We start from the raw sequence: 1,980 nt of genomic DNA, 5'->3' as shown, positions 1-1,980 counted from the left end.
CCGCCCCCGCCAGCCTCAGCGCCCTCAGGCGCACGCATGGTGCACACGAACAGCTGCGTGCAGGAGTCCGAGCAGCCAGTACACTACTGCTTTACGTACTCTGGATGAAAGTGTAAACTTGGGAAGCAGGAGACAATATATGCCAAACAAAACAAAACAAAAAGCCTTTAAAATGTTCAGGTCCTGAAATGATGTTTCTAGAAATTTATCTTTACTGAAGTCATCTGAGATGCACGTGAACCTACGTAAAGATGTTTGTCAGAATATTATTTCGTTTGAAAATTGAAAACAACCTAACAACTGGAGGTTGACTGAATAAATTATGAAGCCTCCATTCTCTGGAGCTGCAGAAGAAAATTTAATGACTTGGGAAAATGTTTAACTTTATTATATTAAAAAAAAAAAGTAGTTCTAAAACCACGTACAGCCTGATGATACACACACACACACACACACACACACACACACACACACACGTAGAAAAATGTTTGAAAGGATAACCATCGATTACCTCTGAACAGTGAGATTACAGATAAGTATTTTTGTGCGTGCCTTTCCACAGGTGCCAAAATAGATTTTGATCAGAGAAATAATAAACATAACAAAAGCACCTGATACACCATGGGTTTTCAACATGGAGACTGTGTTGATAATGTATTTTATTTTTTGGCTGTGCTACGTGGCTTACGGGATCTTAGTTCCCTGACCAGGGATCGAACCCATGGCCTCGGCAGTGAGAGCGCAGAGTCCTAGCCACTGGACCGTCAGGGAATTCCCGAGAATGTGTTTGAAAAGCACAGCTGGGCTCAATTTGAGGGTCTGCCCTCACCTGCTACGTGGCTGAGGGACATTTCCTATCCTCTCGGAGTCGCAGTGAACCCACATGTAAAATGGGAATAACAGTATCTCCATGCAGCTGCTAGGAAGGTGGTACGTGACAGATCTGGTACAAAACAGGTGTTCGATACAAGGTGATGATGACAGTGATCTGACGACTCGCTCATTAAGCGAACTGGTGCCTGGGCGACCAGCCCGGGCCGCTCTCCCCCGGGCGAAGCGCAGGGAAGCTTCAGCCCCAGCGGGAGGCACGTCCGCTGCTAGTTCATCCCGCCGTGTGTCATTTTCGAGACTCCCTCTGCCCCCAGCCCCTGCTGATGCGTGACGTGCAGTGAGGTGGGCACAGTTACCTACGTGTGACTTTGTCTCGAGTTGCCCTCCCTGGCTGTCACAGGCTCCCTGCACTACCCCCTCCTCCCTTCACTCCCCAGAAGGAGCCTTGCGGGCCCAGGACCGGAGGCAGGTCGTCGGGGGCGGCTCACCAAACAGGACGGTGGAAATCCTCCTCTGGGCGTACATGGTGAAGCCTTCGTTCAGCCAGAACTCCCCCCAGTTGGCGTTGGTGACCAGGTTCCCAAACCAGCTGTGGGCGATCTCGTGGATGATGACGTCGGCCAAGGAGCGGTCCCCCGCCAGCAGGCAGGGGGTGACGAAGGTCAGGCAGGGGTTCTCCATCCCTCCAAATGGGAAGGACGGGGGCATGAAGAGCACGTCGTACCTGCCAGAGGCAGGCTGTCGTGAGGGGCCCAGCTGCATCCCGGCTACTGATGGGGGTGGCGGCACGGCACAGCGAGCAGGTCCTCAGCCCTGCCCCTGCCCCCGGCCCACTGGGCCTCCCTCCCAGGCCCCTCACAGTGGGCACGTGCTTGACTCCATCACACCCAGCTCCCCAGAGGCCCACGTGGGTCACACAGACCTAATGGAGCCTCTTATCTAGGGGACCTCAAGTCTGAAGATGACAAAGAGAAAACGGGTACGGAGCTGCTTTCAGCAACAGGAAAGGCAAATCAGCCACGTCCCAGACAGCGCATCCCCATCTCCGTCCCGGCAACTGCTGGCACGGGCACGCCTCTGTCACCGCAATGCCTGCCCTCCCAGGCCCCTCCTTGGCCACAGCGGATGAGGCCTGGCTTATCTCCTCGC

The 1,980-nt window shown here is 53.8% G+C and overlaps 1 protein-coding gene across 1 annotated transcript in view; it reads right to left on the bottom strand.

The window, feature by feature from the left end:
* RNPEP (arginyl aminopeptidase) overlaps positions 1 to 1,980 on the bottom strand; it is a 15,932-nt gene that overhangs the window by 4,756 nt on the left and 9,196 nt on the right. Inside the window, exon 6 of the mRNA XM_007456167.1 lies at positions 1,320 to 1,555. Coding sequence (XP_007456229.1) covers positions 1,320 to 1,555 — 236 coding nt within the window. The remainder of the gene's footprint in view (positions 1 to 1,319; positions 1,556 to 1,980) is intronic.

This window comes from Lipotes vexillifer, unplaced genomic scaffold (assembly GCF_000442215.2).
Source record: "Lipotes vexillifer unplaced genomic scaffold, Lipotes_vexillifer_v1.1 scaffold1201, whole genome shotgun sequence".
Classification (NCBI taxonomy): domain Eukaryota; kingdom Metazoa; phylum Chordata; class Mammalia; order Artiodactyla; family Lipotidae; genus Lipotes; species Lipotes vexillifer.
Note: the sequence above shows the minus strand (reverse complement) of the source record. Positions and strands in the feature narration are given on the sequence as shown.